A 14,870-nucleotide genomic window follows, 5' to 3' on the forward strand; every position below is an offset into this window, starting at 1 on the left:
ATCAAGTCAGTACTAGATCGGCTCCTAAAGTGGGCAGCGTACAAAATAGGATTTAAAACAGCATTCTAAATGTTTACATTGTTCAGCATATATACACATTAAAAGTTTTATCAGATTTATGTCCTGATGGAACCATATTAAAAACACCTTTAACATGAAAACTCACTTCAAAGGCAAATAAATATATCCTTAAGTTTTTGTTCCTTAATATAACAACATAGCTATTCCAGGTCTATTTTAAAGAAATTCCCAGATGAAAATATAACATAAAAATGGGTATCGTATCGGTCTACACAATTTCTCAAGATAAAGGATTACTGTGTGTCCGGCATGACTCCCAACAGTCTGAAGTGAATTCATTCTTTCCATATGGGCCCCGCCAAACTCTGTTGTAACTACAACCATTCACTGGAGTTTCTACAAATTTATAGAGCTGTTGCTATCTTCACAACACAAAAATCAAGTCAAGATTTTTTTAGTAGTACTTGAAATTCCAATAATTTATTCGGGCTAAATACTTACTGTGTTGCTTTTATTGTTACCCTGACTCTTGAACATTCAAAGTGAAATCTATATTGAGCATGTATTCAAAAAAAAACAACAAAAACAAAAAACTGGTCCATTACTCTAGAATTTTGTTTGAAAATACTAATTTCATACAACTAAGAAATTGAGATTACCTGCAATATTGTGCTAATTCCTAAACAATGCTTTTAAGATTTATTTTTATGTATACAGGTGTTTTGCCTGCATTTATATCTGTACTCATGTGGGTACAGGGAATCAAACCCAGATGCTCCGGAAGAGCTATCAGTGCTCTTAGCCTCATAAGCCATCAACCCATGAATGCTTATGGTATGCTGTGTGCTACAATATCCCACGTTCTCGTTTCTCTTCATATTATATAAAGCTTCCATCTTTTATAATAAACGTCAAAGATCTGAATGGACCCTATCAATACTGAAACCAGTATCAACGTTATAATCAACATTTTAGTATTAAAAGAGCAACCTTAGCACACACTTTATCTCCCAGGTTGTCTTTGAACCATCTAGTCAAGGATAAACCTCAAATTTCTGATTACCCTGCCCGCTATCTTCCCACATGCTGAGATGACATGTAAGCACCATGCCTAGTTTATGCAGTGCTATGTAAACACTTCTACCAACTAAGAAGCTACTACACCCTCAGACATGAAGTTTTAAAAATTAATTAATACCCATTGCCAGAGGACTCATGTTGGCCACTAGAGCATAGTAGACATGCAGGGATTGGCTTTCTGGGACTATTATAACTCTAGAAGGGAATACAATTTATGACAATTCACCAAGGATTTCTGAGATGACAGCACAGAGTGCCAGAGTAATGTGGCTTTAACACATTCAAGTCTTAAAACACACCTGGAGAAACTAAGGACAGAGAGCTAGTCATTAGCACAAACCAAATACAGAGACTGTATGCTCATTTCTGGATGTACAAGTACTTCTAACGCTCTCTATATAATTTCCAAGAAAACCCTTTTAGAAGAAGTGTCTTAGCATAACAGATTAACAGCAGTCAGGAATACAGGGTCTTTTTATCTAGCCTGGCATCCTGTGTACCTTCATTTAAGGTAAGTTCTAAATTACAGTACTCACCCTCTCTTCCCACCTTTTGATGGTGGGCCATTTCTTCTTTCATTCCTAGGACCTGAAAAATTCCTTCCTGATTTGGGTGGGCCATTGTTGCCACGACGATTCTGGCGATCAACTCCAGGTCTCTGACTAGAAAAACTTCTCTTCGCTATTTCCCTTTTTGGAGGCAAAACACTTTCACCAGCCTTTACAACTGCTTGTGAACTCATCTCAGCATTTTTCTTCTCGTCCCTCTCTCGCCTCTCATTAAAATCACTGCTTTCAGAGGCCGTTTCCCACTCCTCATTTGCCTGATCTGAAGAGTTCTGATTAGACAAATCTGGTGTCTTGTTTCCAGAAATGTCCGCAGGTGGATTAGCCGGTTCTTGAACAACATTATTAGCTGGGCCATTTGAGGGTACCAACACCTCACTTGTCTTGGAAGCGGCCTCTCTCTCTCTCAGCCGTCTAAAGCGAGGTGGCTTATCTTGCCTTGGTGGTCGGGTAGGACGCTGCCTTCGGGGCCTCTCTCTAGCTGGGTCAAATTTTCGCTCAAATTTTGGAGGTCGTTTATCTGCCGGTATAGGCATAAACTGCTCATGTCTTCTTGGTGGCTCTGCATCTTCAGGTTTAGGAGGTTCTGTCTGCCTTGTGTTCCACTGATTGTCTCGATAAGCAGGCCTTCTTAAGGTGGCAGGACGTGATGGCCGGCCTCCAGGATCCCTTCCACCTCGTCTGAACGTTCCTCCTCTGCCACGCCTTGTAGGCTCCCCTTTGGGAAGGAAACCCGGTTTAGATTTATCCTCATCTTTTATGTAAGGTTTCTCTAAGGGCCGATTATCTATTCGGACGTGGTTTTCAGGTTTAAAAGAAGACTGAGGCTTGACAGGTTTTTTGTTCTCAGGCCGTTCCTCTCTTTTGGGAAGTTTCCCTTTGCTTACACTGTCTTTGTCACTCGCACTTTCATGAACCTCACTGTCCGTGTCTGTCTCAGAACCCCTCTGTCGCCTTCTTTTGGGAACAACCTCAAAATCAGAACTTTCACTTCGTGTTTCGCTTTCTTCTCGTTGTCTGAGAGGTCCTGAAGGCACATGGTCTGTTCTTGGCTTATTATCTCTATACTGAGGATACTCACGAGTGTGCCCTCTACCACCTCTGCCACGACCCCCATAAGAGCCTCTATAGCTTCGACCTCTGGAGTAATACTCGCCTCTGCCTCGGCCTCTGTATCCTTGGTCTGGAAACCAATCCCTATCTCTAGCTTCTTTCCAATAGGTCCTAGTGGGTAAAGATGATTCTTTCTTAACTGCTAGTCTAGAATCTGGGCGAGGTCTTTCTATTCCAACATCTTTGTTAATGACTTTCTCAGGTGGCTTTTCTTCTTTGACTGTCGGTGCTGCAACGCTTTGCTGGTTTACAGTTTTAGCTATAGGTTCTACCTGGACACTACAAACAGGTTCCAAAGGTTTCTCATCTTGAGATGGCTTCTGAGTCAAAGTTGATGTTTCTGTTGATGGTGGTTTCTCTGGTTCTGGCTGTACTGGTGGTGAAACCAATGGCTGTGGCTGTGGCTGAGGCTGAGCTGGTGCTGGAGGTGGAAGAGGAAGAGGAAGATCTTTCTTTTCTGGCTTTTCTGCTTTAACAACTTTTTCAGTGACCTTCTCAAGCTTCTCACCTTCTTTCTCCTTCCTCTGTTCTCGCTCCTCTTTCATATCTCTAAGTACAGGTTTTTTAATGGGACCCGACCTTCTCACAGGCCTATCATTACCTTCTTCTCTTCTGTTTGAGCTTGGTCTTGGACCCCACCGAGTTTCTGATTTAGATTTATAGACTTTTTCTGGTTTAGGCCCTTCAGAAGACCGCAGAAAGCCATCTTTTCTTGGCTTCTCCTCTGGCTTTTCTACAGTTTCTTTGGAATCCATACATCTGTTGGTAACCTTAGGTATGCTAACAGATGGCTCATTTCTTTGTTCCTCTGCATTCTGAGCATGGTTAGATCCATGAGAAACACTTCTTTTTCGGGCAGGTTGACTTTCTAGTGCCAGCGCCGAGATCCGCTCTTCTGTAGGAGTAGGTAAGCTCTTTTGATCAATTACATCAAAACAAGCAGACTGAGTATTTGTATCAACATGGCGAGGTTTTACATCTTCCAGTGATCTGCTTAAAAACTTTTGTCCTTCGGTTTCAGTTGAGTCTCTAGCAACATCCGTTTTTGAATGAGTTTCCAACTGACTATGTTCTACAGGATAAGCAGCAGTCATATGCTCATGATCCATTGCAGTTTCAGGCCTGTGATGATGAGAATTCAAAGGTATTACCAACAAAACAACCTTACCCATGTGTACGTATACCCCTCCACTGCAGCATTACCCCTACAACCTCCCCCGAATATAAAATAATGAATCCTAAGTATAAAGAGCATTAATATTCCCCAATTAAAAAAAATCTTAACAAAGAGAACACAGAGTGTCTATATCATTGAGTGAATGAAGAAAATATGACGATGTTACTCAGGAAAATAAAAGATAACTGTGAAACACTAACGCAGATAAGAGTTTTGCTGGTAGCAAAGGCACCAATTGTATCAAGGGTGCAAATATAACCACCAACCTCATTCAAGCAGAATATAGAGTGAAGATTACTAGAGGGCTTAGGGCAGTCAGAAACGTGGAGATGCTATTATAAATGATGGGGTAAACTTTCAGTCACACAATATGAAGCTCTGTATCTGTAACTGCAGATAGTAATATGGACTTGTACCTTAGTTAATGGGTGCTAAAACCACAATTAAAAAAATGTTTATATAAGAAGTTCTAATGCACCAATTAGTTAGTATAACTAACATACTAGAGCAAGTCTATCAATTTGCCAATTACAAATAACTATACAACATAATCACTAAAATACATCCCATAAAAGAAACACTAGCCATCTGGCTATAGATGACAGTTTACACCACTGCCCATTATAAAGTATCATTTTGCTTTAAAGTATGGTTTACATAGTTTCTCTAAGGAATGAAAGTATCATTTCTCATCACTACAAGATTCTTATCAGCCCATTGGCTAGACTATAAAAAAAGGCAAATTCCTGTTTTTAGTAATTTGCCCTCGTTGACTTAAAATTATAATACAAGAAGAAGAAAAAATATGCACAAAGATAAAATGAAGCACATTTATGGCTTGGTATTAAATCAGAATCTAATCCTTTACAAAATGTTAATGTGTGTGTGTGTGTTGATAAAGGAGTGGGAAGAGCTTTTGTTATCATGCATTTGCGGAGATCAGAGGGCAACTTTTGGGAGGACTCCGGCCACCTGGCTTAATGGCAAACACCTTTGTCCATGAGTGGTACTGCTGGCACCCAGAATGATCTGTAGGGATGCAATCTTCTACTTATTTTTCAATGATGTAAGTAATTTATTACCTTGCATCCCCAGTTTCTTCAGCAGACTTGGGAGTAGCTGCCTGCTGAGGCTCAGCATGATAGGGATCTGACCCCCACATCATTCGAGGTTCAGAAAGTGAAATTCCATGATCTCTTGCAGATCTAGCTATATGCTCAAATGACTCAGAGCTATTGGGTGACCCTTCCATCTGGTCTCTTCTGATTAACGGCTTAGGAGGAATCATTCCTGTAAGAAGAGTTCACACACACAAGAGAACTAGGTAAAGTGAAAGAAACAAAACCATGATAAACATATACAAAATGAGTGCTAAGAAACCAAGAGGGGAAATACAATAGGAGTTCACTTTATTTTAAAAGAAAAAAAATGTGCATAGAAAAAACAGCTAACAGAAAAACAGAGATTAGAATCATACCAACAAGGCTATGTTTTGGGAAAAATTATTTCTTACAGCAAATTTTATTCATCTTTGCTGTTAAAATAGGTAACTCTGGCATTCAAATAGTGAGATATATAAACCAACTAATCAACCCTTCAAGATGGCTCTAAAATTCTGAGCCTCCTGGGTCCTGGGATTATGGGCACATGCCACTATGCTTTGAATGAGCTATAATTTGTGAATAGCTTTTTAATCATTCCTAAATCTTCCATAGTCTCATTCTGATGACAGATTATCTGGCTTAATTCTAAATGGATTCCAAAAAGGACTGGCTTATTTACTTTTTGGCTAACTTATGAAGAATCAAGTTATTATGATAATAATAAATAATAGGAAAACTATAAAAAAGAATAAATATGAAGATAAAATTTAAATGTTGAAATATTTGGCAGAGTGAGAATACTAGTAACAGATTTTAACTAGAATAATTGCCATCTCAAAAATTTAAATTTCTAAAACAAAAAAGAGCTAGTACTTTGGTCTAGTTAAACAGCTGCCACAAATGTCTACACTAAAAGCTTTTAACTTCCTGATAAAGACCTAGGGGTCGTATTTTAAGTTCTTACTAGATTAATGCTACTGAGGGAATTATGACAAAAAGGAGGGACAGGACAAGGCAACATTAAAAACTGCAAGTAGTAACAGTCACTCCCAACTGACCAGGATGAATGGGTGGAATGTCCATAGCAGGCCTTCCTGATATCATTCGAGGATCCATATAGGACTGCATCATGAGCCACCTTGGGTCAAAACCCATAGAAGCCAGATGTTGAGGGTGGGGTTGCATTGGCTGGTAAAGGGGTCTGTGTGGTGGAGGAGGGACTGAACCATTAGACGGCTGTGAAGGCACAGTCTGTGGAAGTACGCCTTGCTGCTGCTGTTGCTGCTGCTGCCACTGTTGCTGTTTCATTTGCTCCTGGAAAACCAAAATTACACTTACTGACATTTCTATTCTATAATTAATTCGTGTAACCGTATTTGAAAACAAAGGTGTTTGGGAAATTTAAAGATAAAAACAATCAGCACAGAGCTGGCAAAAGACCAAATAAGTTACAGTAATTTCTTATAATTCACATAAGTATCTCATCATTTCCTGGAAGTAGAAGATGTGTCTATGAGTAAAGCTTAAGATAAAAAAGACATGATAGAGAAAGTTAACTAACTTCTCAACAACCAATTCTCAACAAGTGTACTACAAAGAAAAAAGGAACTAAGGTAAGTTCCTATGCTTTAGGTATTTTGATTTATATTATCATATACTGAACAATAAGATATATATTTCCAATCCCATATATGAGGTAAAGTATTTTTGGTTTTAGTATTACCTGCTGCCGCTGAAATCGTGGTGGCAATGATTTCTGAAACTGTTTGAAATAGCCAGGTCGAGGTTGAGCCCCTGATTCAGGTTCTGCTTCTTGTACCACTTGTGTGGTCTCCTTTTCACTTCGATTGCTGTCCTGCCTAGTGAAAACTGGTTCTTCTTCTGCTCAAAGAAATAGTAAAAAATAATCCTATCAAACATGCTGTTAAAGAGGAAAAAGGATCTCCATAATACTCCAAATCATCACTTTGTAACCCAATATGAAAACCATCAATAACAGATCACTAGACTATCAATAGATTCTTATAAACCTGGACTCTAAGGAGATCACAGATCCAAACCCTTCACTTACATAAAAACAAAAACCCAAGGTCCTAATACTTCTCATTTATTTCAATAAATATTCATGTTAACACTCAGTATTTACATGATATGATCTATACCTGGGAAGAGGGGCGGAGGACACACAAGTGATGTATGAATATTTTAACAAAAGCAGGCAAATCAAGTGTAGTTGCACACGCCTTTAACCCCAGCACCTCAGGAGGTAGAGGCAGTCAGATTTCTGAGTTTGAGGCCAGTCTGTTCTATAGTGCAATTTCAGGCCAGCCAGGGCTACATGGCAAGGACCTGTTTACTCTTTTTATCCTGAGGAAAACTTGTTCCATCTGTTCTAGAGGATGACGCATCACAAGTATATATGCAAGGCCCTGCCTTCACCTCTCCACCATTAACAAACTAAGGAGAATGTATAATTAACTATGACGGGGCACCGTACCTTTCTTGCAGTTGTTTTCACTTTCTTGGTTTTCTGTCGTAGGCTCTACAACAGGCTCTTGGGGTTCAACTTTTTCCTCTTTTTCCTGTTCCTTCGGCTCGCCCTCCTTTTCCTGTTCTCTCAGCCTTTGTAGTTCCTGCTCCTTTTCTCTCTGCTGTTCTAACTCTTTCTCTTGCTGTCTTGCCCTCTCCATTTCCCTCTGCTTTTCCTGCTCTTTCTCAAGCTCCCGCTCCCTCTCTTTTTCTTTTTCAAGTTCTCTCTCCCGCTCCCGCTCCTTCTCTCTCTCCCTTTCTCTAAGTTCCTCTGGAGATGGCTGCTTTTCTATGATCCCGAGCTTTTCATCCAGCTGTTTCAATTTCTCTGCGCAAGCTGCCTTCCTCTGTTCCTCCATCCTTCGCTCTTCCTCCTCACGGCGTTTACGAGCACGCTCTACTGCTGCAGATATTTCAGACTGTTGTTTTCGTCTTTGCTTCCATATTTCATCGTTATCAGGTACTGGAGGCTTGGAGGGAAAGGGGCCTTGTCTTCCAGGTATTTGTCGATCTGGAGGTGGGGGATGCTGAAGGAGTAAGAGACCAGATGAAGATAAGAACTTGGTATTCGAAATAATTTGTTTTTATGTCTATATGTGTGTGCATGTATGCACATGTGAAAATCAGAGAACAACCTGTAGGAGTCAGCTCTCTTATCATTCCATTATATGGAATCTCATTAGAGTGAACTCGGGTTGTCAAGCTTGGCAGCAAGCAACCCTAACATCTGAGCCATCATCACCCTGATCACTTTCTGGGACTGATATTGTGTGCCATAAATATGGAAAGATGGGAAGGGTCAAAAAGAAGGAAAAAGAAAGAAGAGATTCTGTTAAAGCATAAACAAGACAATGAAAAGAAAAAGGGCCAGCAAGATGTTGATGGAGGGTAGAAGGAATCTGCTGCCAATTTGGACAGCCTGAGTTTAATCCCAGGTCCCACACTGTAGAAGTAGAGAACTGACTTCCCAAACTTGAACTTTGACCTCCAGTATGTGCATAAAGACTCTTAAATATTAAGTCTAGACAATATACTACTAAATTAGGAAGGGAAAAATTAATTGTAGCGTCAAACACCGAGTGAAGAAATACCCATTCACTGTGTTAGGCATTATTGCTCACTCAGTTATACTAAAAGATCAACAGAAATTTAAGTGTATGCTTTAGTAGTAGCTTGCAGACAGAATGCCTTAGAAGGGGAATTCCTCAGGGAGAAAAATCAAGGCCCAAATATGTAAAATGACAGCCCATGGGTCACCAAGGAGATGAACAAGGAAGCAGCAGAGTAAGAAGCAAAGGACAAGATGGCTGCTAGAGAAACTGCCTTGAAGGAAATTTCAAAACTGTCTGGAAAGAGATTTACGCTGTATCCAGAACACAATGAAGATTTCAGTTCATGTAACTGATTATTATTTTTATTAACATTTTCAAGTGATGACAGAGTTTAACAATACCGCTAGAAACACCAAAAATAAGAGAAAAAGTACACAAAGTGCTAAATCATAAAGAAACAAAACAAAACACAAGATTTTCAATGTAGAGAAGTGAAAAGTCACCAGGATAAAGAAGGATTGAGATTCCTGTATTGCCCAGTTAGAATTCCAAAAAAGAAAAAGAAAAATAGCAGCACAGTGAAATCAAATACCAGTGAGTAAGTAAATGTATACCATGGCTTAGAAATCACACATCTCTTTTCATGGCTTCATCTATAGCTCAGAAATGGGCTGAAAGCATAGAAAGACTTCCGATGAGGATGGTCTACACACCAAGCTCATCTGCATCCCATCACTTCTGCTCTTCTCACCCATGCCCTCCACATATCTTAACCCTAACACTGTTTTTCCTGTGCTAGAATTTTGCTGATGCAGACGAATCTCTTGGGCTGTCCTCTCTGGCTTACTACAGTACTATGGAGGCTATTTTGTGGTGGCTTACACCATTTCAAGAACAATGACAGATGTGTATCCTATGGTATAAAGGCACACATCTGCATATTTTCATTCCTCTTGAATAAACAGGTGACAGTGACCCTCTCAATTATGTTTCCTTAACAGGGAACTGCCAAGCTGCCTTCCTATACTGTTCAAGTATGCATGCTATCCTATATGTTATTACTATAGGGCAATGATGGATGCAAAGAAAGAGTATTACCGTGATTTAAATTTGCATTACCATGGTTATTAGACAGCACACGTGCTTACTGGCCACTCATTTTTCTTTGTGAATGTGTGTATATATGGTTTTTATATAAATGAATGTGTTCATTACATATCACATATAAGCATACAGAGGTTAGAAAACCTCAGGCGATATTGTTTAAGTTAAAGTGTCATTGTTGTTCATTATTGTGCACACCACAAACATGTGTGATTCTCCTCTGTGTGGATATTCTTATCCTCATGTTTGTATAGCAGGTTCTTACTGGGCTATCTCCCTAGACCACAGTCACGGATTTTCTTTGTGAAGCTAAAAATCCTTTTTACTGAGCTATGTGCCATACTATTATTATTATTATTGGTTTTTTTTCCCTTGGCATAGTCTAGTACAAGTTCTCTGTTAGATTAATATTTGGAAATCTAATTTATTAGAAGAGGCAATGGATGTGTACGTGTGTTCATACAGCCCTCCTGGGAGTGATGGTAAACTTATGACTCATCCAGCTAAGTTCAACTTACTAAAAGAATTTTGCTATGATGGAGAACAAAGAAATAGAGCAGACGATGAAAGAGAATGAAGAGCAGGGTATAGCACTCTATAGACAGTAAGCGGCAGGACTGCCTGCCTTCAGGGAACAAGGAAGGAAGACTACAAGTGTGAATGTGCCCGATATCTGCTCTGTGCTTCTTCCTTAGTGAGGTGCACAGTGCACTTGTTAGGTAAGAAGGATGAACTAGAAGGAAAACATGCAAAAGCCACAGTGAACAATGTACAACTGGTTAACCAAAGTTATAAACATAAAAGCATCTTCCAACAGAAGAACTTAACAGAGCCAAATACATAGTATACATCAACACTTATTTAAAATCTACCTGTTGTGCAAGCAACTTGGGAGGTGGTGGCAAGTGTGAAGATGGGCCACGTTCCTATGAAAACCAAGAGATTAAAAAAAAAAAAATTTAAAAATTTATCCCACACATTTATGACCACAGTCAGTGTACTAATTTTCTCAACGAGAACACAAACCTGTTCAAAGTCAACCTATTGGGCCTGTCTTAATTTACAGAACCATACAGCCATATCAGTACGGTAACAAGCAAACCTACTACAAAGAGTGAAAACTTTCCTTTCCCTTTCAAAGACTGCCAGTTTGCTCCCTATAGCTTACTAACAGGTATGTTCTTCCATCGGTTTTGTACAAATGCAAAGCCACCTACATAATTACAGCCTCTTTCAGTTTGTAATGTAGCTATTGCTATACCATCTGAACTCATTAGATCAAAATATATGCTCCCCATATATTTCTCTCCTTTTGCTATCTTTCCCAGAATAACCAGGTATTGTAAGTCTCCATTTTCTTCATGTTAAGATTTCTCTACAGTGTATTTTTCCCATGCAAGTAGCACGATGTATAAGACATTCAGTAGATGGTAAGTAAAGTGCCTTGTTTGAGAAAATATCCCTCTACTTTGACCTGATTTAATCTTCAGTTTTGGCTTGATAATTAATTTTAGTAGCCATATCAGTAATTTCATTTAACAGGCAATAAAAGCAGCAAAGAAATACACAGTCTCAGTCAAGTACTATATATCACACGCCTGACAGTTCAGCACCCAGAAGAGGAGAGGCAGGAGGATCTTATGTGTGAATCCAGCTCAAAACTACAACCAGCATCCACTGCCTGCCTGCAAACCACATAAAACCCCTTTCTCCAGTCACTTCAATTTTGGTTCTAAGATCAACTCGTCCAAAGTATTGGTAATGGTAAGGACCTGCACAGGCCCAACAAACCTGATTAAATGGTGGCCCTTTCCCATAAGGACTTTTTGTGACTGGAGGCTGAGCAGGTATCTGAGAAGATGATTTAGTGCTGGAAGCTTCATCTACTTCTTTTCGGTTTTCTGTGCTTTCAGGTGTTTTTGCAGTTTGATCCTCACTGAAGAACCAAAATGGAGAAGAGGAAAGGAACAAAGAAACAGAAATTATGTAACAAGCAAATGACTTTTCCTCTGAAAAAAAAAGTTTTCCATTTAATTTCAAGGGAAGAAAATATATAAAGCATTCAATGACAGGTTTGTGACTTAGTGATGTTAATACTGATCATGTAATACACATGATGTTTCTGTAGTGTTTTGGGGAGTAGTTAGTTCACACTGTCAAAGTGTAACTAAAATAGCAGTATAGCAGCTGCTCAAATTGGATACTCATCTGTGATGCAAATGAATCTAATACACTTTTTTCTTGCCTGTCCTCTCAAAATGTCACCTAAATATAAAAAGTGATACTGAAAATAGTATTCCAGCACTCGGGAGGCAGAGGCAGGTGGATTTCTGAGTTTGAGGCCAGCCTGGTCTACAAAGTGAGTTCCAGGACAGCCAGGACTATACAGAGAAACCCTGTCACGAAAAACAAAAAAACACAAACAAACAAACAAAAAGAAAATATTATTGACTATATTCTAATTTACTCTGGTTCAAAAGATACATTAGTGTATGCATGTTTGTATATATGTATGTATGTATGTATATAGGTATCTCAGAGATGACCTGAGCATACTATAATGTCATGTCTGAGAAAATTACAAATTGGGCATGTAAAAGCCCAATGTTTTCTTACACATTAACCCATATATTCCTTACTTGGATAACCCTTCAATAAGTAACAGAGATTAAAAAGCTCCATTTCCCAAATCTCTAATGCTGTTTGCTAATGAGCTTTTAAGGAATAACAAATAATAAATAAATAAATAAAACAAGAACCTGAAGCAATTAAGTAATCTGAGAAAAATGAAGAAAATCTGTAGGTAAAAAAAAACAAACAACATATGACTGAAGCATCTTTGTACCAACAGCTCATGTTCTATCAACAAAGTCACGCTATCAATAGCAAGACTGTCACAAGTTTACCTGCTGTTCTCTTTAGGACTAGTACTTCCTTGCTCATCATCATCACTGAAATTCAGCTGTTCTGTATAATCTACTTCCATCTGAGCACCTGGTAAATGAAGGAAAGCGTAGATGGAGTTCATAAACGCACCACTAACTGTGTCAAACTAAACCCCAGCCAGTTTCAAGTATTTCATGAACTATTTCTCACCTGCCCAACCTTCATCTGCTTCAGCATCTAGGTTATCAAATTTATCGAGCTCCTTCAGTTCTGATGCACTAAGGATGGATGGGCGTTCAGGTTCAGAAGCCCAAGAAGGAGGAGGGCCTCTTCCTCGAAGGCTTCTAATTAACGGGAGAGCAGAGAAAAAAAATGCACAGGTTTTAGTTATAGTGAGTTTAGAGTATTAAAACATTGGAATTTAGTTCATTTCAATTTGATATCAGTTTTTCTATAGCAAAATATACCCTGGTATGACATGAGTATAAAGAAATCATTAATATATACTTAGTAGCTTAAATAGTTCAATTTTTTTCATTTCAAAATAAGTAATTAGAACCATTACTTAAAGAGCATTCTAAAATTCCCACAGTAAGAGAGGAGAGTAAGAATAAAAAAAATAATTATCACTAGTTTTAGGATCATGATTTCAAAAATTTATGCCAATTACATTTTTAAAATACTCAACTATTTCGGGGTTTTGTTTTTGATTTCTGAGACAGGATCTCTTTCTCTCTCTCTCTCTCTCTCTCTCTCTCTCTCTCTCTCTCTCTCACACACACACACACACACACACACACACACACACACACACCTAGCTACTACTTTAGTTTTAGCTTACAAGAGGTAAACAATTATACTTTTGAGAGTGAACCCTCAATGTTAAAAAAAAAAAGTCTTAAAGCACATATCCCCTGTTATAAGTCTTACTTGTTTGCTTCTGATAATGAAGGTGGGAACCTCATGGGACCATGTAGAGGAGGATATGCCATCCTTGGGTACTGCTGAAACATCTGGATGGAAAAAAAAGTAACTTATGGTATACAAGTTCAGTTTGAGTAGCTCTTAAAATGTAATAAGGTATGAATGATTGATGCAAATAATATGAATATTTCACTTTGTCTGCTAGAATAGACCACCACTCATCCTCACTAACAAACCATTTACAGAACAGTGATTCCAGGAAGTCTTTTTTTGTTTGTTTGTTTGTTTTTAAGGCAGGGATCTCATTATGTAGCCTTGGCTGGCCTACAGTTTGCTCTAAAACAGCTAGTTGTGAACTCAGGGGATCTGTCTGTCTTCAAGACATGTGTTTTCACACCCCCACCTCCAGAAATCCTAACACAAACATAACTAGGACACTGAAGAACCTCCATGTCACATTAATATAATTAACTTATGTAATGACACAAACTGTAAAAACCACAAATTCGTAAACTAGAAAAACAATGATAAAGAGGAACTCACTTCAGATAACAGACAGATGTTAAGAATGGCATAGAAAATGTACTCTTAGTCAAGTTTCTATACAGATGACATGAATTAAGTACTAAAAAAATCCAGTCAAGGAAAAAGGTAAGCCTAAAAGTGGATGGGGGCAGATTATGCAAACCCTGGTAACTAAAGAACTCAGCTATGATCTGGATGGAGACAGTCTCAACACGTTTATTCATTTACAGACACATAAGCCTGAGATAATTTGCTTCTGCTAAAAAAAGGTCTTACAAAAACAAACAAACAAAAAAAATCTTTCTAGGTAAGGAAATCACACTTAGAAAGGACATTTGTGTGACTGTAATGTCTAAAGGGGGCATTCCTACCACACAGGGCTGAAACTAGGTCAAATTAAACACCAGCTCAAGGTCAACTATCAAGTATTGAGGAAATCTGAGGGCGTGGGCGTGGGCGTTGGCTACAGCACCGATAGTGAAAGGAGTAAAACTGGATGCAGTCTTTAGTTTACTTTAGCTCCCCCTTTAAATTATCCAGACATGTTAATTCTATGGGGTGTATGGCTTAAAATTCGGAGTTTGCCATAACATTAATTGCAGAAACTATCTCTACCTCTCAGTATCTACTTGTGGTGTAGACTGGGTGACTGGCTTTATAGAAGCAGCTGGTACTGAAGCCTTCTCTGCCCTTTGCTTTGGTGCACCTTCCAATGTCCACACCTGGAAGCTCAAAAATCTACAAGCACAATTTGAAAATTAGGCCCAAACTGACCAGGTCAGTTTATAAA

General features: G+C 38.8%; 1 protein-coding gene across 11 annotated transcripts in view; it reads right to left on the minus strand.

Moving 5' to 3' along the window:
* Prrc2c (proline rich coiled-coil 2C) overlaps nt 1-14,870 on the minus strand; it is a 69,631-nt gene that overhangs the window by 30,987 nt on the left and 23,774 nt on the right. For all 11 annotated transcript variants that reach the window (XM_021176192.3, XM_021176135.3, XM_029483388.2 and 8 more), the window contains exons 7-16: nt 13,562-13,644; nt 12,842-12,975; nt 12,652-12,739; nt 11,537-11,681; nt 10,618-10,671; nt 7,558-8,116; nt 6,784-6,941; nt 6,119-6,374; nt 5,040-5,247; nt 1,638-3,902 (exon numbers count right to left, since the gene is read on the minus strand). In XM_021176192.3, coding sequence (XP_021031851.1) covers nt 1,638-3,902; nt 5,040-5,247; nt 6,119-6,374; nt 6,784-6,941; nt 7,558-8,116; nt 10,618-10,671; nt 11,537-11,681; nt 12,652-12,739; nt 12,842-12,975; nt 13,562-13,644 — 3,950 coding nt within the window. The remainder of the gene's footprint in view (nt 1-1,637; nt 3,903-5,039; nt 5,248-6,118; nt 6,375-6,783; nt 6,942-7,557; nt 8,117-10,617; nt 10,672-11,536; nt 11,682-12,651; nt 12,740-12,841; nt 12,976-13,561; nt 13,645-14,870) is intronic.

The sequence above is a fragment of the Mus caroli genome, unplaced genomic scaffold (genome assembly GCF_978045245.1).
Source record: "Mus caroli unplaced genomic scaffold, Mus_caroli_1 scaffold_1, whole genome shotgun sequence".
NCBI classification, from domain to species: Eukaryota; Metazoa; Chordata; class Mammalia; order Rodentia; family Muridae; genus Mus; species Mus caroli.